The 24,809-nt window shown below is 43.9% G+C and overlaps 1 protein-coding gene across 1 annotated transcript in view; it reads left to right on the forward strand.

Annotated features, from left to right (window-relative positions):
- Positions 1–21,972, forward strand: part of LOC102213920 (beta-1,4-galactosyltransferase 3) — a 24,690-nt gene extending 2,718 nt beyond the window's left edge. Inside the window, exons 2-7 of the mRNA XM_005753126.2 lie at positions 10,370–11,600; positions 14,928–15,163; positions 16,121–16,308; positions 17,833–17,955; positions 18,302–18,406; positions 20,435–21,972. Of these exons, the coding sequence (XP_005753183.1) occupies positions 11,327–11,600; positions 14,928–15,163; positions 16,121–16,308; positions 17,833–17,955; positions 18,302–18,406; positions 20,435–20,648 (1,140 nt within the window). The 5' untranslated portion in view covers positions 10,370–11,326 and the 3' untranslated portion in view covers positions 20,649–21,972. The remainder of the gene's footprint in view (positions 1–10,369; positions 11,601–14,927; positions 15,164–16,120; positions 16,309–17,832; positions 17,956–18,301; positions 18,407–20,434) is intronic.
- Positions 21,973–24,809: the final 2,837 nt, after the last annotated feature.

Here is a 24,809-nt window from a genome sequence, read left to right on the forward strand (position 1 = left end):
AATTCTTGGGTCACAGAGAAAGAGAAAAACAACTAGTAAATGGGCCTTATTGAGTAACAGTTTCATGTATGATATCACTATAAAACAATATCATGTAAATTCTATCATGGTATCAAAATATCACAACAACAGGTATTAAAGAGCTCAGAGTCCAGATTTATATCTTTCTAAACTGAAGTGTGAGGTAAGCAGGATGAACAGTGATACAGATCATGAGGGCAGGTATTTTTAAAAAGGTTTTCATGAAGATGTAATACTTGAGTTTGTGTGTTTCAGGAAACTGTTTGGTCGAAGCCACTTCTCTATCTTGATTCTCACTTCTATAGTTTTTCAGGCTGCTGTGGTCGGGTGCTGTGAGCAAAGATCTGTTGGTTGGTTTTTTCTGTTTTTGAACACTTACCTTTAAATAAAATGAAATTACAGAAACAAAATAAGTAATCTGTACTATTAGGTTCTGTTACCGAACCGTAAACGTGGGCTAAAATCACTAACGGCTGCTGGTTCTGCACCAGGTCTCATTTAATCTCTTTTTTTGTTGCTGCTGTTATAAAGTCAGATTAGTGTGGTTGGTGCTGGGGCTGTTATGTGTGACTTTAAAACACGCTTCATGCGGCCTTATCCTTTCTGTTTCAATATAACCTTGGGTCAGATTTGCTTAGGAAGGCTGAGGCTCAGTATAAGCTCTTTCTGCAGAGGAGACACTTGACCACACTTTAAGAACGTTTCTGTTCTTTTCACGCCGTTTCTTCCTTTTTCTTTTAAATAGCACCCTCTGTGGTGCTTCCTTTTTTTGGCCTGCATGAAGCGTTAGGCTCAGACCGCGTTGTTGATAGCATCTCAGACAAGCTTTTCAGGATGTTGTTGTTTCAATACAGCTGAGCAGCTTCAGCATCATCTGCCTTCAGTGTTACATGGAGCTAGTTTTCGTTACAGCATGCCTTTTGTTGTTAGTGTAAAAAAGCCTTTGACACGTTTTTGTTTCCATATTTATCACGATAAAGATTTAGCTGCAGACGAATTGCATCATTGAATCATTGCAGTATTGCTTGATTTGAACTCTTATTTTTTTAGGTGTTAACTTTTAACATCAAAACATAAATTTTTACTACCTTGAATCCTGAATGTTGAAAAAGCTGCTGTGTTGTTATGTTGTTGCTTCTGGGAGGCCTTTGTGTTGTGGGTTATCTATCCCTGAGGAGATTTTCTTATCCCCATGGCTCCCATCTACAAACTGGTGCAGGTTGCTTTGATTGTCATTAGATAATAACTTTCCCTAATGGTTTGGTGAGGAAGGCCTCACTATGGAAACAGCTTGAGCCACCAGAGGCAGAAAGAGAGGACAGGAGGCGGAAAAAGCTGGAGAATGATGGGCTTTTTTCCACTCTGTTCTCCTGCTCATGTCTCGGTGGAGTCGGACTGAGGAACAGCCATGGCGACGTGTACCAGCTGCACTGTGATGAATGGTCGGGGCTCAGGAGGCGTTGCCATGACAGGGTCCCTGGCACGCGCTGCGATGCAGACGCCTCTTTTCTCAGGGCATGTTTACACATTATTTCATTGCCTGGGCCTGCTTGGTTGGTACTTGAGAGGAAAGGCCTGCCTGAATATGCAGAGTTTAAGTGTGCAGAGCTTTTAGGAATGATGCGTCGCTTTTTCTGTTGTTTTGGTGACAGCATCGGGAAAAATACAGCTGTTGTGTAACCACATCTGACTGCACCTCTCCATGGTCACTAACACTGTTAAATACTCCTGTCGCTCAGCCTGTTTTTGGTCAGGACGGAGCTGTTTGGGTGTTGAGCAACACCGCGAGGCGCTTTCTCAAACAAACTTGATGTCCGTTTGCTTGCCTGGCTCAGTGCTGGTCTTTGCTGGCACTAACGTGAGACTCTAACCTGAACGAAGCAGTTTATCTTGCCTAAACAGAATCGAACGACGAGTGAAATCGCTCCAGCTGTTTCTCTAAATGTTGTTCCAGTATAGGAGCCCAGTCAGTGGTCTCACACGGCCGGCTGTGAAGAATTGAATTCTGTGGTCTACATTTGAGGCTCGAATTCCTAAAACCTCACTTTGAACGAGAAAATGAAAATGAATTTTAGTTCTTAATTCCCGAGTGAAGGGAAACGTATGTTCACTGTGGCGTTTCCATTTTTGTGCGTATTTCTTTGAGTGGGGGGGTTTCAGGTGTAGCTCACAGTGGAAAAGCACCGTGGCCAAAGAGGTATCTCTGGGGGAAATACTTCCCCACTTTCATTTCAGACTTTGTACCTCAGCTCTGCTCACAGGCTGCACTTTGGAAGCTCGTGATTGTGCTCCAGATAAGAAGTCGTCTCTGGTTTTTAAGAAGTAACGAGACCTCAAACATACAAATATTAAGAAGGTTTGACCCATCTGTGGATTTACAACGCCTGTAACTCTGAAAATATTCAGAGTGTAAAGCTGTAAATGTGCATAGCTTTATGCATCCATCCGTTTTCTGCAGCTTATCTGGGTCGCTTTGTTAAATGTAATCGATTGTGCACACACGCTGCCTCTGAGACGTTTGGGAATAACTGAAGTAAAGAATTAGTAAGAAAAACTTTTGCCTCGAAGGCAGTTGCAATCAGTTCTGAGCAGCGAAGCAGATTTAACGACTTGGGGGGCGGGGCTCGACGCAGCCAGAATTTCCTGCTCAGATAACCACGACATGTAAACTAAACCGCTTCTAATTTCCATTGAAAATTTGTGATCAGTTTTCGCTCAGTTAAGACAGGAAGGTGTGTTTGTGGTGTTCGGCCTCTGTGGTTACCACCACCACGGCTGTTCTCTTTACCTCCCTCCGTGCCTGCTGTTCTTCACTTCTGTGCTGTGCCTTTAGGAATTGAACGACACTGCTGACCGTGAGCTACGTGATCTAAATATATCTCCGCTCTTCCCCCCTCGTCCCTTTTTATTTTCTCATCTGCTCTTCATTTCAGCACTTTTGTTCAGAACCCTCTTGGCTCCTCTTCATTCATTCATGTGTGCAAACACGCCTGCACCACATGGAGCTGTTGCTGAACTTTCTTTACTTGATCATAGAACTAAAGTCAGAGAAGATGTATTTGCATATGAAATTAATAGATGCAAAGCTGCGTTTCCACCTGGAGCGATGTTGTAGAGAGAGGAATGTTAATAATTTGACGTACTGTAATTAAATAAACATAAACAGTCAGATTTCAGCTGACGGTAAAAGTAGTCGATAACATCTATCTGCTCCTTTTAACCACGTCAGCCATTTATCAGCCTGTATCATACAGGCTGCCTGGACTGATTTTGTAGTTCTGGCTGAGGAGTTGCAGTAACGTGAAGTGCACATGGTGAAATAGAGGCAGGTCTGTGGTTATGTTACGCTACCCCGTGGATACTTGGTGCTACCGTGATACACCGAACATCCCAGTAAAGCTCGTCATCCCTTCTTTCCGACACCGTTTGAATTTGGTCTGCAGCAGAAATGAGTAATAGAGTTAGGACGTGTCTAATACGTGCCTGTTGCTGGGCCTGGGCTGTCTTTGAGGCTTGGTAACGATCCCTTGTAGTTTGAGTCGTGTTAAAAAAGAACTTTTTATAGTGAGTAATCCAAACCACACGGGAACATTCATGACTAACCTCGTGTTGTGGTTGGATCATCTCAGACGTCTGTTTCTTTCTGCCACGATTGTTTGTCTCGGCCCGTCTGGGAGCTTCACCCTGAAATTTCACTGAGAACAACTTAACCCTCATCCTCCATCTTCCCTGTGCTAATGTGTTCCTATTAGCCTGACAGTTGCTGCGGTTTAGTTTTCATCTTTAGACCCTAGCAGCTGTCAGCTTGCTTTTGTAAATAGTTTAAATAAATAAAGATGGCTGGAGGTTGAAGTTTAATGAAGACTTTGGGTTTGGGTCAGTTTTTAACTCGGTGGTGCCTGAGACTGGACGAGCATTGTGGACATACAGACATCCTACATGAACTCACAGTGACATAACAAATGTAACATGAGTCTTATAAATGTCGACGGTGCTTTAATGGATTATTAGGAAATCATCATGCAGCTATTAGCCGGCCTTGATTCACTCAGGAAATTCCCCGCCCCGAGCTTATCATCTTACAGGGAAAAGCAGAATATATTAACAATGGCAAACCAGCACAACAAGAGGGACTAAAATCTACACAGGTCTTCTTAAAACAAATGAGGATGTTGTACAGAATAGACTCTTCCTCAGCACAGAAGCTGAAACTGATGAGTCTTCATCCAAGGTTAATTTAACCTCATACTGAAGGATCGTTTTCACAGAGGACTTAGTTAAACTTCAGATATAATACAAGTGATGAAAATAAATTAGTGAGGAGAAAAAGGGTGAAGGACTTGGTTTTATCTGGTGAAATGTATTTATACAGTTGAAGCTGATGACATAACACGTGTGACCAACATTTGTACTTGGGGCAGGGACAGCTCAGCAGGTCGAGTGGTGGCCCCAAGATCAGGGGCTTGGCTACCCTGAGGTACCCCTGAGCAAGGCACCGTCTGTACACACTGTTCCCCGCGCGCCCAGCGGCTGCCCACTGCTTCAGAGTGAGTGGGTTGAATGCAGAGAGGAATTTCCCCACAGGGATCAGTAAAGTATACATCATCATCACATCATTATGCTGGTGGGCTCGAGTCGCTCAGTAGGTTTGCTGCCAAAACACTAACAAGCAGCTGATTCAGCAAGGCAACAAAAGGAGGAGTGACCAGGAACAGAAACGGGAAACAGTGCTACAGAAACCAATTAGTCACTGCAGAATTTCAGTGTGACTCTTAGTTATGTTTCTGGGAAGCTACATGTCAGGATACAACCAAGTCTGAAGAGCTTGAAGTGAAGCAAACTGTTGCTGTTTGATGTGTGTAGATGTTCAGTCTCTCATCAAAGAAGTGTCTTCACTTCCAAAAACCAGGATCCCGTCCCAGGCTATTCAACCCCTGCTGACTTTAATAGTTCACATGATGGTGGTGTGGGAGCAGTGTCTCACACCCTCACCCTTGACCCTGAGATAGTATTGACTCGTGTGATCCTTTAAGACCTGTGATTTCAGGGAGGGTCAGCGACTCTCAGGACTTCTCTGTATGGAGAACCCACATGTTTGGGGCTCCCATCAGTTTTTTTTAGAACTGAAGAAGTTTTGTTGATCAGAGGCGAAATATCTTCAGGAACCTGAAAGAAGTCCTGTTGTCTTTAACTGCATAAATCTACCATGACCTGGCCTGTGGCTTGAACATCCAGTGAGATGCCTGTGGTGGCACAGGTCGCTCTCTAATGCATGTGATTGCTAGATAGAAAACACTTAAACATGGGTGTGAATGAGGCATCTTGTATAAAGTGCTTTGAGTTCTCTGGAAGAGTAGAAAAGATATATAAGAGTCGTTCCATTCAACCTTTCCTGTTGGGATGGACCGATTCGATATTACGTATCGGTATCGCGCCGATACTGAACTAAATTACTGGATTGGATATTGGAGGGGAACCATTAAATATCTACGCAGCTGACGTAACTGTGCAGGGGCGCATCTAGCAAAGTTTAGCCAGGGGGGCCGATAGGGCATTAACAGGGAAAAGGGGGCACAAAGACATACTTTTCTTTCTTATTCTCATTTGAAATGTCGAGCTTTTAATAAATAATTATCAGAGTTTTACACCCAAAGTCTTCATCTGATGTAAAATGTATAGAAGTCCATTACTGTATATAGTGACTGTTAAGTCTAATATACCCTAGTAAGCTAGAGTACTTTTTCCTTTGGGAAGGTACCATCTGTGCAGTCTGCAATTTTGTTGAAGAAAGATGTTGAATCTATTTAATTATTGTTGAAAAATAATTTCTGTGCATTTTTTTAACACATGCATTAAATTAAAATTGGGGACTGGTTCACTTTTTTTTTTTGCTGGGAGTTTGCAACCCTGTTAGTTAGGTTGTTTAATATTTCTGCTAAGTGCTCTTTAAAATGCCAGAATAGGGAGGATGCTGTAGGTTTACGTTTATGAGATTGATCAGTTTTGCTGAACTATGAAATATTTTAATGGTGTATTTTTTGCATACAGGTTTAACACAATAGCTTTAGTGTTTTTTGTTTGTTTGTTTGTTTTGTTAAAACTTGAGTATGAACTTTTCCAAATGCAGGAAGATGTTTAAAAAACAGTTTTATTGATTAGAAACACACTGTATCAGATTCACATCGGTATCGGCAGATATCCAAATTTATGATATCGGTATCGAACATAAAGTGGTTTGGTGCCATCTCTAGTTTCTTGTTGATCGGCGACTCTTCAGCCGGCTCGGCTCGAGTTGAACTAAACAGCGAGTGGGTACCATGTGTTTGACATGTGCTAATGAAGGAAAATGTAGAGATTGTATACTTGGGTGGAAAATAAGAACACAGTAATGCTGGGAACAAGAGCAGAAAAGGGTCTCTCTGATGTGGCTCTAAATGCAGAGAGGAAGACCATCCGTGCAGGAGAGCCGATGAAGTCAAAAGCACAGAACGTTACCAGACTGCTGCTCTTCCTCTCTGTATTTAGTTCACTCCTCATCAAGATCCATGCAGCTCCGGGCCTCTTTTGTGTGCGTGTAAGTTGGCGCCTGAGCTTTATTTAAAAGGTGCTCGCTGCCAGGTTCTCCCTTTGTGTGAACCAGCTCAGGTACAGCACGAGCCACGAGCGCTAAAATATCTTTATTATTTCTGCTCTTCATAAAGAACGTGAGAATGGACGGGAGCGCCACGGAGCGCATGAATTCATTCTCCAGGGATCTTCTCCAGTTGTCTAGTAGATCAAGTTGGCACATAATATTAACATTAATAGCCATCTTATCTCCTTTGGTTAAAAACTGGAATTCAAGCATTGATTTGTGTGCATTGTTGGATAATATGTTGAGGTCTCTCTCCCGTCCACCTATAGATTGTATCATTTGTGGATAATAATAGAAAATCGAGTATTTTGAATTATTTTTCAAGGCTCGATTCCCATAAATTGAGTTTGAGTGATGCTTGGCAGACACAGCAGACTAATGTTCCACTAGGGCTGCCACGATTAGTCGACTAGTCACGATTATGTCGACTATTAAAATCGTCGACGACTGATTTAATAGTCGACGCGTCGTTTGAAGCTTTGTAAGATCACAAAGACGCAGGAATGAGTAGCAGGATTTAAGAGTGTAATAACGGACTGAAACAGAAGATGGCAGCACTGCATGTACAAGGATGCCAGCTGCCGTTAAACCCCGAAGAAGAAGAAGAAGCTGTGTCCCAGAATTCATAGCGCAGCCCAGCTCAGTTGTCAACAATGGCGGCAGCTGGTTAGTTTTAACTTTACTCTTATTATTCTTTCTGGGTCACAAAATAAACGTTTAACATATTTTCAGGGAGAATGTAGCTGTGTAAACCTCAAATATCTGCTCAGTTTATCAAGACACCACATATTTTCAAAAGCGCTCCGACGTTTTCGGAGACGTCTGTTACCCACTAGCTCGTTAGCTAGGCGGGGGCAAGGCTAACTAGAGCCGTGAGAACACCGGACTCCCGGCAAATCGTTTTCAAACCCACCGCCGTCTTTCGCTAGTCAGGTTAAACACATATATAAGTCACTTAGATAACTTAAAAATGTTATTGTTTGGCTTTCTTTAGTATTTTATTTGTTCCTGAGTAAATCGGTTTGGCTGAGATTAAAGTTATAGTTTTTGCACAGCTAAAACTGTCAAGCAGACAGCTGATTATCAGAAGTGTGAGACGCTGGAGAATATACTCCGGTGTCCTGTTATATTTTAGAAAGCAAGGAGTTTATTAAACTTCACCGAAACAATCTGCAAATTTCATTAAAAAATTAACTACCATCTTGTCTTTATTTTTTAGTTAGCACAAACACTTCAAGCTGTAAGCTAATGATAGTTATATAAGACCAGATGCTGCTGGTGCAATAAGCTGTACGCTGTACGTCCAGTGGATGATGATCTGATTAATCGCAAAAATAATCGGTGACTAGTCAACTATCAAAATAATCGTTTGTGGCAGCCCTATGTTCCACCCTGCTGTGCTACGACTGGCCAACACCCGACGTCCTCGCCCTGCAGTTTCAGGAAGTCTGTCAATCACCCTTTAAAGAAAACTGTGTGCGTTTGTTTTCCCAGGTACACGATGTGCTTCGTCTATAATAAAAGCAGGTCGACAATTATTCAGCAGGTGAACATGAAAATATTGATAGTGGAAACAACTTCATGGGCCGAAAACTCAGCTGCTGTAGTGCTATGTGGCACGCACAAATGGAATCTGTGGGCAACACTGATCATAGCTGTGCTGGAATCACAAGTCGAACTGGTTCAGAAATCACATGATCATTGAAGGCGCCGCCCTAGCAGCCTCCTGTCGACTACAATAAAAGAAGATTAACATGATTAGACGGCAGGTACTAGCAGTAGGAGTTTATTCAGAGCTCCTTTGGCCCGTTAAGGCTCCAGGGTTGAATGCACTCAGTGCACTTGAGTAAATTTAGAGATGTGCAGACCTTTATTCCCTCTGTCCAGTCACATGGTTGAAGAGCAGCTTCAGACTCATAATCCAGTGAATGTGAACCTTTTAGAAAGCGTCAGCGATTACTTCAAAACAGATTACGTTATTTATTTATCTGCTCAGAGCGGTTGAGATGAATTTCCGTTCTGTGGGATTAGCCACAGTCTCTGACATATCATGTCATAAACCATATCAAGAGGTCATAGGGGCCGGGCGACATGTCAGGGGTCAATCCTCCCATCTGCTCCCAGCTCTGATGAAAGTCTTTCGCAGAGGATTTCCTCTTCTGTTTGATCCGCATGTTCTCTCAGAGGGGAAATAGGAAACCCTTTTAATATCCTTCACATGAAAATCCCCCAGTCAGCTGTTAAAGAACGAGGAGTCAGATAGCATCAGTACATTTCTGCAAGTTGATCAAAGTGTGTTTTGCTTTTCTTCATTTCCTGTCTGTCGTTTTTTGCGTGGAGTTCCCGAGGCACTCGGTGTTAAATGCTCAGAATGCGTTCGCTTTGTTGTCGAAATGAGCAAGGCTAACGCGGCTTTGATGGTATGAAGGAACAAAAAGGGCTCGTTTTTCTCTCAGCATATCTTTGATCACATCAGTGTCTCTTTTTTGTTTGCCTACCTTTACAGCTCTTTTTTTGGGTCGTCCTCACACACACACACACACGATTCAGCAAGCGGCTCTTATCTCCTGTTGCAGAGCAGGGGTGGGGAACTCCAGGGCCGGTGTCCTGCAGGTTGTAGACGTGTCCTTGATCCATCACAGCTGATTTACATGGCTTAATGACCTCCTCAACATGTCTTGAAGTTCTGCAGAGGCCTGGTAATGAACTAATCATTTGATTCAGGTGTGTAGACCAAGGGTGAGATCTAAAACCTGCAGGACCCCGGCCCTCGAGGCCTGGAGTTCCCCAGCCCTGTTGTAGAGTCTGAGCAGGAACAAATGTTCATAATGTGACCTTTTCCTGTGGGTACTTGATGCTGAAGTGCTGAAGATCTTATCATCTTCTTGGTGATGTTATACCAGAATTTTCATGTACCGATGATCTGCCTTGGAATCATTTCTGTATGTAGCACTGCTGCCACGGGTCTGTAATCTTTACCATTTCTATAGTTTTCAGATATTTTTGAGGTCTTGTCAATCTTTCTCTTTAAATACAGACCATATGTCCTCCTCTGAATGTTTTTCTATAAAAAATGTAAAAAGCAGAAGAATAGACATGGTGGCATTTCCACTAAATGACAATAAACAAAAATACACATTAAAAAATGTCCAGAAACTGATTACTTTTCAGTAAAAATAGGGTGAACTCCAAGTTCTTGTTCAGGATAAAATATCGTTTGATTTTGGGTCGCGGTGTTTGACGTGGGCGCAGGTTCTCTGTCCGTGTTTCCACCAGCCACGTAGCGTTCAGTAGGATTAGGATTAGTGCTCCGAGTGCGGCTGCTTTAACGAGCGCTAATTGATTTGTAACTGAGGATGTGCTCGGCATCGCTGCAGCAGAGCTCGGGTCAGGAAGGACGACATCATCGGGTCCTTTCATCAGGAGCAGAAGGATGCACTGCTCCGGCTGCAGATTTTGGGAACTTCCTCGACGCTGTGATGCGTGGCTTCCCGTCTGCCGCCCACCGTGGGCAGCAGGGATCTCCCACTGAGTGATTAGTGCAGGCTTTCCAACTGTGCTGTTTGGTCTCTGTAAACAAACACAATCCATTTGTTTGCCTGTGCTGTAACAACAGCTCATTGTTTGTGTGCTGAAATCGCTGACTTCAACAGTTTCAGCCAAAGGATGTCAGTCAGTTTTAACACCCGCCCTGTTTCCTCTCCTGTCTTCCAGAGCCATGCTGGAGTGACCCGTCCAGTTCCTGTCGATCCAGGGTGACCAGTGAGCGGCTTAAGGTGGATCGCATCATCATGGAATAATAGCATTGGGAGTCAAAGCTCGACCTCTTCCTCCTCGTCCTCCTCCCCCTATTTCTTTTTCTCTCAGCCTCACTCTGTACTGAAGCCTCCCCCTAACAAACACTCACCCACCCACTCACTCATGCAGGACCCTTCTGACCACTCCTCCCACGCAAGTCACGGTCCACTCCCACCGTCTCTCCAGCCAGTCAGGCGGTGAGCGGCTGGAAGCCGTGTAATCCTCTGTAAAGTATAGCGCCTATACGGCCGCATATGCTCCCCTTTGTCATGGCGGCTGTTGTTGTTGTGGAGGCCTCCCTCAGGAGAGAGCAGGAGGGACAGCAGAAGGCAGCATAAAGCTCACAAAGGCAGGAAGGGTGAGAGAAGGAGACGCTGCAGATTGTTCGGCTGGAGGCGAGTGAACTTCACAGGGCAGCGGATGGTGCTCAGTCGGTGTGAGACTCCATAATGTGGGGCTGGCATTATCTCCCCAAACCAAACACAAAGTGGACCAACAGTCAGCTCTGGAGATACCTACCACCTGCTGAGCAGCAGCGGGCAATGCAGTGAGGACAAAGTGGACCAGATTTTTTTCTTTTCTTTTTTTGTGTCTCAGTGTGGAATATTTTTCTACTTTTGTTCTGTTTGGAGGTCTTTGTGCTTACAGCCTACCAAAAGTGCCTTTATGTGTGACATCGCCGCGTCTGACATACTGAAGTTAAATATTTCACAGATTGTCACTCACTTGACATTCGCCGTGCGCTGCCATATTCTGGATTATATAGGAAGGAAAAGGCTTGACGCCACCCTCCACTAACCCTGACAATCATCACCTGCTACACCCGAGCAGCAAGTTCCACCTGTCTCCACTGGACCCATCCGAGCCGTCACCATGTTCAGTATTCAGTCCAAATGGCGCTACCTTATCATGTTCCTGGGCATCCAGCTGGTGGTGATGGCGCTGCTGTCCCGAGAGGGATACCAGAAGAGGGTCACTTACTTCATACGCATCTTCCGCAAGCCAGACGGGGGCGCTGTATCAGGCCGCAACCACACCACACCCACGATCAGTGGAGGGGACGTATACGCCAACCTCTCCCACCTGCCCAAAGCTCACGGCCATCGAGACGACATGCCCTACTGTCCCAAAACGTCCCCTCTAATAGGTGAGTGCTCATGCCACGTCTTCAGTGTCGATCCAAAGGTGGATTGGGCTTTCCTCCGTTTACCCTTAAATAGATGTTGAGTTAAGTGGATCCATCGTAAAGGTCTTAGACAGCGATTCATACTTCAGGTAACCCTTAAAAGTTGAAGCTTGAATCTCTTGTTTAAATAAAGTATTTGGGACTTTGCTTCCTTGTAGGGCTCCGTGTAGCCTCTGAAGGTAATGCAGGCGAAGTCCCTAAAATTCAGCTCTGATTGATGAAACGTTATAGGTCATGAAAGTTTTTTGGCTTGTGAAGTTGAGCCAGTTGAGGTGGTTCAGGCATCTGACAAGGATGCCCGCTGGGCAAGCTGTTCCAGGCTTTCCCTGCCTCGGTGTCCCTCCAGACAGGCTGGGAGAGGGAGGTCTGGGCTTCTCTGCTTATGCTGCTGCGCCCACGACCCGGCCCCGACAAGTGGAAGAAGGATGGATGGAAATGTGGCTGTAATTGAACTTGTTCAGCTGTAGATTAGATGCCATGTTTTGGTGCAGGTGCCCTCGCCGGCAGTCAGCTGAGTGTGAGCGAGGACTGAAGTGCACTGTTATGATTAAATGTTTCACCCTCACTACTGTAGTGTCTCATATGCACAAGTTAGTAACTTCTGATTTTGTCTCACCTTTATTTAAATATAGTGTAAATATTCTTGTAATAAACAGGAAAACTAGACACGAGCCTCACTGCAGGGTTTTTCCTTTTTTTGCATATTTGAGTCACGTGACCTTTTTTTTTTTTTCCTGTTTAGCTCTGCGTTCACTCTCAGAGAGGATAAACAAAACCGGTGGCATTGACTTAATATTAACTGAAGAGAAAATGGAAATGTATGCAGCACTTTTGTGCTTTTCGTTCCCCTGTTATATAAAAGCAGTATGTTTGTTCCTGTGGCTGACAGTCATGTTAAACATCATTTGAGTCAATGCGAGTTTGCAAGTAATACCTGTGAGCTGGAAGCTCTAATCACTGTTCTACAGCTCTGGCTGCTCTCGGCTCCTGATATGGTTGTCATCGAGCACAGAAGCCAAACCTACCTGCTGCACAAACCTTCTGTTTTGAGGAGGCAGCCAATCAGAAGAAAGCTGGATTAAATGGAGCGGAGTCAAAACAGCTTGTTTCAGACAGAAATGACTCGTTAAGACGATGTTAATGAAGATGTTAAATAAATACATTTAAGAAGTGGAAATAAAGAATAACAGCTTGTTTACTCTCAGCTGTGTGTCATTAACACCAGCCAACCAACCACATTTTTGGCGTAACCCAACAATAAGTGGCACAAACCGTCTCTCCTGCATTCCAAACCAGTGTTGCCTCAGAGCAGCCTCTGAACACGTGTCAGCGCGGCGCCATCACGCTAAATACCCATTGTCAAGAAGTTTCTACTGGTTCCTTCTGCTGTATCTTCAAGAAAAGAAACTGCAGAAGGAAAGTGAAGATAAATCCAGTGAGTGATAGAGGGTTTAAGTAAGAGAAATATTTCAGTTCACATTAAACTTAAAAAACATGTTTGTCCTGACCCAGACACGGGCTCAGAGCCTAACCAAATGTTACGTTTAAATGCTGTCCCTTTGAAATCAGATTTATTATCCGTGATGTAACATCTGGCTTCTGAGTGCCTTTTAGCTTTGAACCTGAAATCACGCACCTGGTTTCAGGTTTTATATAAAAATAGTTTGTTTTTCTCAGCGTGCTCTCTGTGTGGGTCCTTTCTCAGGATCAGTCCAGTTAGAATCAAAATACCTGTGGAGATGAGATGAGATTGACCTGGTTCAAGTTGCCTCTCAGGTGAAGCCTGTACACAAACTCTGACCCCACAGCTGATCTGCACTCAGGTTTCCTGAGTGTGTGTGGATGGTAACAAAGTCAGTTTTATTGCCTCCAGTTCACTTTAGTTTCAGTTTTTGTTATTGTCCTTATGGATAAAAGTCAAATACGGTTCTCACGTGTCACTCTGACCTCTTTAAAAATATTTAAATGTTCCTGCATGTTTCCCGTATGTCTGTCTGATATACAGGAAAGGATCTGTGTTTGATCACTAACAGGCTGGGGAAGGAGCGCCTGTGTGATCTTAGTGTCTAAAGGGTGTGACACAGTCGCTGCTTTTATGGTGCAAAGTTTATGTCCATCAATCATCTATAAAAACATGACGCTGCAGAGGGGTCATGACCTTCTCCACCCTTTTTCACCTGCTGTGGGGAAAGTTTCAGTCAACTCTTCATGTGAGTCGATGTCATCAAGTGAGCGCGCCTTACATTTCCTCTGGTTGTCATATTTCAGTGATTTTGTCCTTTCTGTAAAACAGATGTTTTTGTGGGGACATTTCAGTGCGCTGACAGTCGTGTAGGCCACGTCTTTGGCTCTGTGGAAATGACGTGTGCACAATAAACGTAAGATGCCAACCGTACGGCTGCCATCAAACCACTGAGCTCTGTCACACCGTGTGACGGCACCATAAAGCTTGTGACAGTTTTCCACCTGAAGAGGTCTTTTATGCTCCGTGTTTGCCAGGATTTGACGTTAAAAGGAAACTGCTCTTTGTACCAGGAAGCTTTGACTATGAGCCCTGAGCTCACTGCGCTCTACTTGAACTCTTCTGTCAGCTCTGTTCCAGCTACGCCGTCTAAACCCAGAATCCTGCCGCATGTTTAATCAGTAATTTGAAACCACTTGAAGACCATGAATTGATATGAGGGAAGAAAAAGACTCTTGAAGAAAAAACAAAGATGTTCGTCGCTGTAACACAAAGACAAACGAAACCTGCTGGAGGTTTGAGCGGCTCTGGTTCCTCCACTGGAACAGCTGAAAGGCTCGGGCGGGGACATTTGTATTTAGTCAGTTTGAAAACAGAAATCTGAAGCTTCCACGATGAGCTGACCTGGGTAGGCGGCACACCTGCATCTGTAACCCACCACCTGTTCACGTGATCTGATGAGTCAGCAGGCGTTGGAGCGACGTGGCTTTAAAAAAACAAACGTCAGCTTAACCTTGATTAATGCAGGGTGTGTGTGTGTATATATACTTTTAATATAGTGACAAATTTTCTCTCCTTTTATAGATATGTTTTTCTGTCCCCCTGACCTCAGGCGGGCGGCTGGACGAGCAGCGCGTGCAGGATTGTCAGACTGATCTCTACATTACAAACACGGCTGACTTTGTGCTTTTAAAGCTGACGTCTGACTTAATGTCATTTCAAAGCTTGATGTCACAAGGACGGCTCTCGTACCCTGACCACATCATTTGCTTTCTGTCCGGTAACTATATTCATTCTTGGACGTAATTAATAACTTCTTTCCACAGGAGGGCCGATCCACGTCAGCTTCCCGTCACGCCTTAGTCTGGCCGAGGTTGAGAGGAAGAATCCGCTGGTGGTGCGCGGAGGACAATACAGGCCGCCGGACTGTGTGGCGAGGCATCGCACGGCCATCATCATTCCCCACAGACACCGAGAGCACCACCTCAAGTTCCTGCTCTACTACCTGCATCCGTTCCTGCAGCGGCAGCAGCTCAAATATGGCATTTACGTCATCCACCAGGTTTCTGTTATTTCTATTTTACACTAAAATTCAGAAGGCGGTTGGAAATAAATTTTACTGTCTTTGTGTTAATGTTCTGATTTATAATATTTGGAGTATTGAGGGTTTTTATTGTCTAAGGTGATGCACTAGTTGATGCTTGATAAAGAGCGCCCTCTGGTGTGTGGTCACTGGATGTGCATGTTGGATGATAAGAAATCTGAAGCAGCTCAGAGGTTTAATCTGTTTAGAGCTCACTGATGTTTCACTCTCAGCTCTTTATCTCCTGCGCCTCTTGAGCTGGATCGTACCATCACACTCTGTGATGATGTTCAATTAAATGCTTTTATAAATGATATTTTTATTAGTTTTGCTCAGCTGGATTCAGGCACATTCTGATAGTGCTGTTAAATGTGTGTTTAATGTGCTGCTAGCTAAACTTTCTAGTTCTGGTTCATTGGCGTCTTATTTATCAGTTCATGTTACACAGCTGAGTCGTGGCCCGCGGTCACAGGACTCGTCGCTCCATCAGGTCTCTCCTGGGAATGAGACACTGGGTCTCAGTGGGACTACCTGTGGAAAAGTAAATGAATAAAGTACAAAAAATGTGCGTTTGGTCCCGCTAGATCGTAACTCCCAGTGGGCGGGGCTTATGTCTCCTTTGTTCTTGGATTCTCCAGCAGCGCGTCGGTTCATCCTGTCTGAAACAAGCTCCTCCTCCTTTTATGCAACAGTCTTCTGATTGGTTGCTCGTTTCACACAAACTCCCTGAAATGCTTTTAAAGTTTACCTCACTAATCCCTGTTTAGCACAAACATCACAGCGTTTCTGTGGCTGAATATTTGACCTGCTGAAGTCTGTTGTGCGTCCTCCTTTGAGTGAGAACGTCTGGCTTTGTGCATTTTTCATTTACACAAATATTCCGTTTAATCTTGTTTCACGGTGACGTGAAGAAACATTTGTGTTTTTCTTCTGCAGGCTGGAAACTACACCTTTAACAGAGCCAAGCTGATGAACGCCGGTTTCCGGGAGGCCATGAAGGAGGAGGACTGGGACTGCCTCTTCTTCCATGATGTGGACCTCATTCCAGAGGACGACCGGAATACGTACGTCTGTGACTCGAACCCCAAGCACGCGGCCATCGCCATGGACAAGTTCGGCTACAAGTATGTCTGAGAACGACCGATACATGTCGTGGTTTCAGTGCAAGCTGTAGAATGAAGTGCTGTATGAAAGCAGTCCTGTGAGTGGGCAATATTTCACTTTAGTTCAAATAAACCAACCAATAGAAAAAGTCCACAAGCCTTCTCAGACAGCCCTCATTTGTCCTTCAGTGTAGCCCCTTTTCCATTAGCACCTGCTCGGATCGCCACTACAATCCGGTTCTACCTAACATGCATGGTTGTCCTCGTAGCGACACGTCCGAGCGTCCTGCGACGTGACTAATATGCGGCACGAACGCTACAAAAAAGTGGATGTCGAGGTGACGATATGCCTGCTGCTCTGTCTGTGGCTTTTCATCAGACTCGGAGAACACGGCCTTGTTTTTGTAGCCGTTCCCGTCGTTGCCAGGTTTCAAAAATGGCGGTTTCATGATGACTCATCGAGTGATACTGCTGACCAGCCAATCACTGGCAAGCATTCTGATGACATCACATTTCAGTACCTGCTCAGATCGCTTGGGGACCCCGAGAGAGCAGATACTAAAAGAAAGTACCTCTACCCGGTGCTGTGACCTAATGGGAACCCCTGAAAACCGTGGCGACCCAAACGTAGGTGCTGATGGAAAAGGTGCTGCTTTGCTCCAGAGTGTAACACTGGCTCAGCCAACACATTTAGATATTAAAATGAAATAAATTCAGATAAAATGTCCTGAAAAAACAGGATGAGTTGATTAGAGCAACTCGATAAAATGAATTAAAATATAATGTGACAAAAATGTGTCATGATGTCAGTTGTAGAAAAGGTTGCATTTAAAAAACAAATAATACATAAATAAAGCAGCAGAATAGTAAAGTTGTAAAGGTACAATAAACCTTACTGTTAATGTCGTTTTTCTATATGTAATAATTAATGTGCTAAAGAGCTCTGTAACTAAAAAAGCATCTATAATGTGTCCAAGTGAAATGTATTGAATATAATCTCTGTGGTAAAACGGTCCAATCAGCAGAATAAAGCAAAAATAACTTGATGAGTGAAGAATAAAATAATAATATTCTATCAGTGCAGGGTAGAAATACCCAGATGTTTCTCTGCTGGACAGATGTGTTGGGATGTTTAAAGTCCTTACTGGAGGGGGCCTGAGGTAAAGAAGGGCGGGTTTTACTCGAGCTCGTCCACCCCACGTGGTTACTGTTGATTTGCTTTTATCTTTACTTGAATTTTATCTATACTTTAATTTGAAAACATTTCCCTTGACTTGAAAGTGTTTGTGCACTGCTGTAGTTTTAAATGAGTTACAGAAATAAACTTGGCTCAGTGAAACTTTAGCTTCTGTGTTTGCTGCATGGACCCGGCGACTCTGCAGAAGCTGCATGTGTGTGTTTTATTATTTAAATGCCAGAGTTCAGTTTCCACACACCTGCCATATATTCTAACCTGTCTGACCAGCACAGAAACTAATAATAAAACCCTGATGCTCTTTATTCCGCTTTTAATTTGTCTTGTTTTCTAATCCTAACCCTCTCCAGGCTTCCATACAAGATGTATTTTGGAGGCGTGTCCGCTCTGACGCCCCTGCACTACCTTAAAATGAACGGTTTCCCCAACAATTACTGGGGCTGGGGCGGCGAGGACGACGACATCGGAGTCAGGTGAGCATCGTGCGGTTCGGTTTCAGGGTTCCTCATAGGCTCCACATGAAGGAGCGAGGCAGCCTCTGTCATATTGCATTTTATGCGCTCTCGCATCCATAAACTGTCCGGAGCAACAGTAGAAACCTGTTATTGATCAGGTGAATTCTCCAACAGTCACCAAGAGCACAAACATGGTCCAGAGATCCTGACACAGCTGAGTCAAACATTACTGGAGACCGAGGCTGGATGTCAGTCAAAGTGACCCCGCCCCTGAATTTAACCCGTAATCATGTGGGAAATGCTGTGCGTGTCCTCAGTGATCAGGAGGGGTGATCGGTCTAACGCTTGTTTCTGGTCTCCACAGAGTCTCTCTGGCTGGCATGTACATCACTCGTCCTTCACTGAAGGTGGGCCGGTACAAGATGATCAAACACAAGCTGGACAAAGGCAACGACGTGAACCCAAAGAGGTACTGCGGCCCGAGTGCTCGCTGGGATAACGAGATCTCAAGTCTGAGCACAGAAACGACCAGACGTGACTCGCTGGCCATAGTTGGATACCAGAGTTAGACACACGCTACGTCACAGCTAGCTGGAAGTTGGGCTGCGTATCGTCACAGATTTCTAGAATTGATTCGATTTGAATCGAGGACATTTTGCTTCAGTCGGAAATATTATGATTCTTATCATTTATCAGTACATATACATATTTTTATATCTATAAAAAGAAAGCTGACACTTGTGAGACTTGATCAAAGGTGTGAGCATCACAGCAAATGCCTTTGTGTCAAAGAACTGGGGATAAAACTACGGAGCCCCGCAGGGGACATGGGAGAAAAAAATTAAGACGGAGATCTCACAAAAGTCCGTCTTAATTTTTTTTCTCCCATGTGCCCTGCAGGGCTCCGTATAAAACAGAAAAACATGAAGGAGATTCTTTTTTATAGCAGATGACCTTAAAAATATTCAGCAGTAGATCAAAAACAAAAGAAAACCACGAATCAACACGTGAACATGACCTGATGCTGCTGACGTGAAGCAGAGCAAAGTTAGAGGTTTGATTGGAGACACAGCTGAGCGTTTTGCAAGTTTGCATAAATTTAAACAGTTTAAATTTCTTCAGTATTGAACAGCAGAAATGAAAAAGTCATTTAAACCGCAGCGGCCGACAGCGCTGTAAACAGCTGTAGACTGGTGGGTAACAAGCAAGCGAATGGGAAACAGTTCTTGAAGTAAACGGCGAGAGAGAGAGAGAGAGAGAGAGAGCTGTGCATGAAGTGGAGGCAAAACAGCAAATCGGAGGGAGTTCATGACGACGTGTATGTGAAGCGTAGTTTGCTCTTCTTTGGCTGCTGGTTCAGTCAATTTTGACTGAAGAAAGATGAAACCTGCAGCTTCAGAATCTATCGCGAAAAAAGACGTAAACGCGGAGCCGACGCATCTGATGTTAGCGAGCTTCATTATGTACATTTTGTCCGGAGCCTGAATGATGCAGATTTTGAAGATATTAAAACCCCACACTCCAAAACATTTCCTTCTTCATTCCGACACACGCGTCCTGCAAAGGTTTCCATACTTTCCCGACTCTTCTCGGGTCAGCTGGTCATTTTTCCCGTTATTCCAAACAGTCGTGCATCCTACAGGGATTTCCAGAGCGGTGCCACATCATCACCTCTAACATGTGTTTCTCCTGCCTCCCTTTGCATTTTCATTTGTTGGCATGTATAAATGCTGATACCGATGCAGATCGGCAAACTAAAATTAGTCTTTGTTGTTCAGCGTTGGAGCTTTAGGGCAGTGGAAGCTGGAAACTGTATCTTCTAGATCGTCTAAGGAGCTCGAAGTAAAAGAATCTGGACGTCTTTAAGTTTCTTGAAGATGTTTAAACTCTCATCCGAGACGCTTCTTCAGTTCTGAGAGTAAACGGTGGAGCATCTCAGGCGTTTAACCCTTAAGAAGGTCGTTGACCAACTATTGGTCATGTGCCTCATCACATGAGCGACGGTGCGAAAAAAGGTCATTGTCAGCAGCGGTTTTGGGCGAGCTCATTGTGAAACCTAGCCCCACCCTATCATGTGACTGAAAGATGGCCATGGACATAGATGGCTTCTTTCACTCCTGTTTCAAACATCCTCAACGGAGTGACCTTTGACCTTTAGGACAGAGAGGTGTAATGTCTTCAAGAAACCTAAAGAAGTCCAGACGCTTTAGTTTCGTGGCTCCTTAGACCACGATGAACCTTCAGACATCTTTTAGAGCAAACCTGGTCCTGAGTAAATTACAAGTGAGGCCACAGGCTGTTTTTATTTAAGCCAGATTACAGTCTGCTCACATGTTTGCTTATGGACACCTGTCTACTGTCTACTGTACTCTCGAAGTGGAAAAGTGTTTGTTTGTTTGTAAACAATGAAACAACGAGGTCATGATTTTGCTGTAATCGAGCCGCTGTGCTGTTTCTCCTGGAAGAGTGAAGATGCTCTGCTTCGTGTGTCTGTCAGGTTCAACATGCTCGCTAAGACGCGTCAGACCTGGAGGGCGGACGGGATGAACACGGTGGAATACGAGGTCATCTCGCGGGAATATCTGCCCCTGTACACCAACATCACCGTGAACATCGGCACGGAGGCCGGCCTGCACCCGCCGCCCCGGACTCCCGGCTCCGCTCCCAAAGCTGAAGCTAAAGACGCCGCTGAAAAGCTCAAAGAGAAGTAGTCCTCGCTACTCTCACTTCAGACGGATAATCCTATCAGTACATGCTGTATGAAGGTGTTGGGCTTTTTTCCTCTCGATTATTTCTTCTGTAAGTTTTGTCGCCCGAGTGTCGCTCCGCCTTCACGTCGTCGGGCGTGCTGGATGATGAAACCCCTAAATCTGTTAAAGATGGATCAACTCTTCTAAGTGATGTGCCGCTTCCTCCGGTCCTGCTCTAATTTATTCTTCTGAGGGAGCCGCAGCCGAGAGAGGGGGGCGGGGCTAACAGTTGGACTCTATGAGTTTATATATCTGCAGCGCTGTGGTCGCTGGTTTAACCGTGTGAGGCCTTAGAATCTATTTTTTGTCTCGTCTTTTCACTCGTACCTTACTCTACCGAGGATGGTGGATTTGAAGGAGCAGCAGTCGCACTGTGTCAGACTCAAAGCACCGAAGGGGTTTTCTGTGCTTCTGTTACCGTCAAGGCAAAGTTCTCGCTTCTGCACACCTGTCTGTGAACACCTTTGTTTTACAAAGACAAACGTATCTTTTAAGATTATAGATGAGTTTGTGGAAGTACAGCGGGAGTGATTTCATGGTGTAGATGAAGTTGCGGCTCCTCTTATTTCAGCCTTTTACACCATCTCCTTAAACTTCAGTATGTCTGACGTCTTCTGATTGAATTCATCTCTTCTGTCTGAGTTCAGTGGGGTTAAGCTTTGCATCAGAATGGAGTCTTTTTCTTTTCTCTGATGCTTTATATGCAGTGAATTTGGATGTGACACTAATTATCCTCAATCGGCACAAATCTGGGAAATTAAATGGAACGATGAAATTCAATGGTCACATTTATTAAGCTAATCAAACATTAGAAGAAAACTGTAATCAATATTTAAGGCCAATGACATTGGGCAATATTTGGGGTATTTTACATAAATCCTGGTGTTTTTAATAATTGTTAAAATCCTTTGGAAGAGGTTTCAAGAGATGACGACACACTTTAGTGTAATGCCAGTTACATTACGAGTCACCTTAAATAAGAACTTGTTGATGGCGCTGAATAGAAATGCAAGAAGTTGAACAAACACATGGTGGTGAAACACTGCCCCCAGTGGTCAAAGTTGTAGTTACATTTTGTAACTTTAAGGTGCCTTTAAACTATTTTAATTACTGAAACAAGAACACTGAATGATGGCCTTGCAGGAAATGACAGCGAATCATTTTGGTACAAATTATTTGAGGAAACTGGCACCTGCTTTACCGCAGCCACCCACCCAAATAGTGTTTATGAGGCGACTATGGAGGGCAAAGTTTGTGTGTGTGGGGGGGGGGGCATGCATTTATTTTTGTAATTTAAACTAAATAAATAAATAAAATGTGGTTTGAAAATGTAAACATTCAATTTTTATGTAATACAGATTATGTAGACGACATGAGGCGGACAGACATTAGCTCAGTCTTGATTATAATTGGTTAACTTGCCAAACAGACAGAATTGAAAAAACACTAATGTAAGTATGAATAATGCATGCAGGTGTTGAATATTATTTTTTTTAACAAACTGTGCACCAACACAGAAATGGCTCAAATGTAGTGTTTAACAAGAAAGTATTTATTTTCTTGTTAAATTATGCCTTTATTTTGTTAGTCCTCATTGTATCCTACATATGCCTCAGTTTCTTCCACTGACAGATCTGTGGGGGGGGGGGGCATCGTCACCAGTGAGGCTGGCTGCAAAACCAAAGAGGATGCTGACGGTGTGAAAAGCTGTGAAATAATAAAGTATAGTCCAAATATTTGTGTAACACTGTCGGTGCAGAAACGCTACAGACCACACAGTAGTTTTCAGGTATCAGACAGAGACTGTATGTAAAAGATGGCAGATGTGTGGACTTCCTGTTTCATGTGGCGGTCCAGAATGAGCGGGCCTCTGAGGAGTCGCAGAACCAGCATGTACATTTATTAAAGTAAAAAAATTTTTTGATGGGAAGGATTGATGTGATGTCACAGTGGCTCCGTCCATCATTTATATACAGTCCATTATGTACGATGCGATGAACAGGAAGCAGTCAGTCCCCTCGACTGGCTCCACATGTTAGTGCAGTCCTGTTTTTGGGGCCACCTGCTGGTCGTTAGAAAAGATTGCAGGTTTAAGGCACGATGCTACAGCCATCTTTTATATACAGTTTGTGGACTGGGATCATTTTTGATGTTTTTTGTTTGTTTTGCTCTGTAAAGACCTTCGTTTTGTCCTGTCCTGTGTGAAGACTATGACTTTACTCTGAAATCATATTCAACCTTTGGCCTTACACACTCGTATAATATCACCTATATATCTGTACTGGGAGTTGGCATGCATGGCCAAGAACAACTTAGTGCTGAATACATATCAGTGCTCACTTCAAACATATGAAGCATGCTGTGTTGTGAACTGGAAACTTGTATTTTGAGCATTTACTTCAGCGTATCAAGCCGCCTCTACCTGTGAATATGTTTGATTCTTTAAGCTGCTTAAACGTTTGCTTTGGTTTGACTCCGTTCTGATGTGAAAATAGAAATCCGTAGCCGCAGAATGAAGTTACCCAGGATGATGTAATTGACTTATTTCTGCGCCCCTTATGAATTCTGCACAGTCCAGAGTGGCCTTAAATTCATTAATAAATGATTACTCAAGAAGACGTGCTGACTCTACTTCTTTGGGGGTGAGTGTGTATCATAACTGATAACCGCCAGCCAATCAAAAATCACTTATTCAGCAGCTTTCAGTAAAAACCAAAGTTAAGGGGCTTTTTTTAAACATTTACACGTCTTACATTTATGAGAAAGACTGGCAAAGTTAATAGAATAAATGACACATTTATTAGGAAAAAACCAGCAAAATTCTGCAGAAAATTTGGAAAATTAATAATAAAGCTGGTAGAAGGAAGAAGCCACGCTAACACAGTATGTATGAAATGTTCACATTTAATGAGAAACATTTAAAGAGGAATTTCTACAACACATTTTTCCACTGAGGACTAGTCTCGTCGCACCTGATTGGCTCAGCAGTTGTTGGTTGATCGAGTCCTGAACCAGCTCCACTTTTAACCTGTACGCACCTAAATGCATATCTGTGATAATGTGATATGTCTCACCGCTGAAACCACCACTAATATAGGAGCACGCGTAGGAGTCCTGTCACACCCCCGAACTCAAGGTGGTGAAAGAGAATTATTTAAAAAGCCACGTGTGTGGGATTACTTTAGTTTTGGAGCAGGTGAAACTCGGGCCTTGGTTTCCAGCCTCAAGTTGGAGTGCAGTTGACATATGCTGTGTAATGATTGGGGTGTCCGATCTTTAATATGTTAAAAAAAGTAGCTTTATAATCTATCCTGGACTCAGAACTGTGCAAAGATGGGACTGGAGTCATCCACACTGGTGTTCAGGTCTCATCTTCTCATATCTGAGTCTTCGTCAGCATCTCAGTAAAACTGTCCACTCGACGCACAAACCAAAGCACCTGTCCAGTTACCGGAGCCTAGGTGTCTCTTCATTGTTCCTGTTTAAACAGGTTCCACATATAACATTTGGTGCCACTAAAGACCAGGATGAAGGACGTCACTCTTCTACACATCCTGCTGACCAGCCAGGGCACAGTGTTTATGCTGCAGCATCCTGCATGGGCATGGTAGGGCAGGGAGGCCAAAGCCTTAGTGGCAAATATAAATCGTTGCACATTCACAAATGGACAAACTCTGTACAAATGGACAAACTCTTCTTGGCCCTTGGAGGTTGGGTCTATGGGGTCCGAAACAGCAAAGGTTCTGTCCGGTTCAAAGCTACTCTGCGTCTTTGTTGGCTCTGCTGCTCCTCCTGAGCATCCACAAGCAAAATCCTCAATTATTAGGCCCGCCTACTAAAGCTCGGATATTCCTGTGAGGAGGTTGTTGTGAAGTAACTCAAGAGACGTGTGTTACGACCCGGCTCTGCTAGGCGGCAGCGGACGTAACATAAACGAGCCCAGAGACCAAGGAGTTAGATAGGAAGACGAACATAAGGTTTAATAACACAACTGAAATCCGTTAGTGAAACAACACACTAGGCAGCAGAGTAACTTTACACAAACACCACGATTAATAACACCAGTAGAGCACTGCTCTACTAAACGTCTCGCAGGAGGCAACACAAAACAAAGGCAAAAGG

Source organism: Pundamilia nyererei, unplaced genomic scaffold (genome assembly GCF_000239375.1).
Source record: "Pundamilia nyererei isolate P.nyererei 1_Seehausen unplaced genomic scaffold, PunNye1.0 scaffold00405, whole genome shotgun sequence".
Lineage (NCBI taxonomy): Eukaryota > Metazoa > Chordata > Actinopteri > Cichliformes > Cichlidae > Pundamilia > Pundamilia nyererei.